Below are 2231 nucleotides of genomic sequence, written 5' to 3'. Positions count from 1 at the left end.
TTAGGAGCCAGACATTAGGAGGGGGTGGTTCAGGCTCAGTGAGTCCCCAGGCAGATGAGGTGAAGGAGTGTTTAATTGCACCTTGTCCCCAAGTCACTGTAAAACTATCTGGAGTTCCGGTCCAGTGTATTCTTGACACTGGTTCTATGGTTTCTACCATTTCAGAAAGCTTCTTTAAAAAGCATTTCCCAGATAAGTTAAAGGTATGCAATTGGTTAGAGTTGAGGGCTGCAAATGGTTTGACTATTCCTTATTTGGGCTATCTTGAGCCTGATATTGAGGTGTGTGGGGTGATAATCCCTAGAAGAGGGATCCTTGTTGTTAGGGACCCTCCAGGCCAGGCCAGTTTACCTCAGATACCGGGAATTATCGGGATGAATATAATAAAGTCCTACTATCTTCAGTTATTTGACCAGTATGGCCCTGATTTGTTTAAACTCCCTTCTATACTAGGGGCTCCCACTTCCTGGCTTCCTGCCTTTCAGTTATGTCAGCAGGCTGAGGTTCAAAAAGGCCATATTCAAACCAGTGTTGCAAAGGTTCGCGGTAGAAGACCTGTTGTAGTTCCTGGAGGCACTACTAAATTTGTACCTGCCACTTGTTCAGCCATGTTGGCACAGGCTGGCGGAGCATTAATCGAGCCCTTAGAGGTAAAGTTTGGCTTGCCTGAGGGTTTGTTGGTGTCTCTTTCCCTTTTGCAGGTTTTTCGGGGCACTGTTTATGTTCCTGTGGTGAATGTAGGGGTGTGTACAGTCACACTAAGACCCCGTTGTGCTCTGGGTGTCATGTCTCCTGTAGATGTGGTTAGCTTACCGTCAGAGTTGCAGGAAGTTCCTTGTGTGCAGGAGCAAGTTATGGCTGCTGTCAGGTCCCATACTGCTGAGACTGGTTTGGTTGAAGGGAAGACAGCATCAATTAATCTCTCTATGCTGGATAGAGAAGAGCAGTGTAAAGTGAGAACATTGTTGCTAAAGTACCAGTCTGTGTTCTCTGCTTTCGATGGCGACCTTGGTGTTACCATCTTAATCGAGCATAACATCCCATTGTTGGACGATGTTCCTGTGCGGCAGCGTTATCGGCGTATCCCTCCATCTGAATATGAGGCAGTTAAGTCTCAAATTAATCAGCTGCTGGCAACCCAGGTTATCCGAGAGAGCAGTAGCCCTTACGCATCACCGATTGTCCTGGTCCGAAAGAAGGATGGCAGTCTGCGCCTCTGTGTGGACTACAGGCAGCTTAACAAAAAGACCAGAAAGGATGCTTTTCCACTACCCCGAATAGAAGAAACCTTGGACTCCCTATCGGGTGCCCGCTGGTTCATAACCATGGACCTTGCTTGTGTCTATAACCAGGTCCCAGTGGCAGAGGAGGATCGCCCAAAACAGCCTTCTGTACGCCATTTGGCCTCTTTGAATTCAATCCTATGCCATTTGGGTTGTGCAATGCACCAGGAACTCTTCAGCGTCTGATGGAGAGGATGTTCAGGGCTCAGCATGGCCAGTCACTCTTGTTATACCTGGATGATATTGTTGTGTTCTCTTCCAGTGTTGATCAGCACTTGGCACGGCTGGAGGTGGTGCTAAGTTGCCTGAAACAAGAGGGATTCAAGGTGAAGTTGGAAAAATGTGACTTCTTTAAAAAGCAGGTTCAGTACCTGGGACATCGTATTTCAGAGGATGGCGTGGCTACAGATCCAGACAAGATCACAGCAGTGTCAGACTGGCCCCACCCTACCAATGTCCCGGAGCCGAGGTCATTCCTGGGGTTTGCTAATTATTATTGAAGGTTTGTGGAGGGATTCTCTCACCTGGCTGGTCCGCTTCATCGTCTTGTTTCAGCACATGCTGGGTCAAAGACATCTCGAGGACGAGGGAAACCATTGGCAGGAGCATGGTCAGAAGACTGTGAAAGGAGCTTGCAGGAGCTCAAGGCTAAGCTTGTAAATGCTCCCACTCTTGCTTTTGCTGATTTTTCACTGCCTTTTATTTTAGAGACCGATGCCAGCCACAGTGGCTTTGGAGCCGTGTTGTCTCAAGAGCAGAGTGGCCGAATACGACCAATTGCATATGCCAGCCGAAGCCTTCATGCTGCTGAGAAAAGCTATAGCTCCATGAAACTCGAGATGCTGGCCATGAAGTGGGCCATGGCTGAAAAATTCAAAGAGTACCTGTGGGGCCACCGATGTGTTGTGTGGACTGACAATAACCCGTTGAGCCATTTGGACACTGCCA

At 48.3% G+C, this 2231-nt stretch overlaps 1 protein-coding gene across 1 annotated transcript; it reads left to right on the top strand.

Annotated features, from left to right (window-relative positions):
* Window positions 1-291: 291 nt before the first annotated feature.
* LOC118565232 lies at window positions 292-1995 on the top strand. Its single transcript, XM_036145365.1, has one exon. The coding sequence runs from the start codon at window positions 375-377 to the stop codon at window positions 1467-1469; it is 1095 nt and encodes a 364-aa protein (XP_036001258.1). The 5' UTR covers window positions 292-374; the 3' UTR covers window positions 1470-1995.
* The last annotated feature ends 236 nt before the right edge of the window (window positions 1996-2231 follow it).

This window comes from Fundulus heteroclitus, chromosome 2 (assembly GCF_011125445.2).
Source record: "Fundulus heteroclitus isolate FHET01 chromosome 2, MU-UCD_Fhet_4.1, whole genome shotgun sequence".
Taxonomy (NCBI): Eukaryota; Metazoa; Chordata; class Actinopteri; order Cyprinodontiformes; family Fundulidae; genus Fundulus; species Fundulus heteroclitus.
The sequence above is the reverse complement of the archived record's forward strand: the minus strand, read 5'-3'. Positions and strand labels throughout refer to the sequence as shown.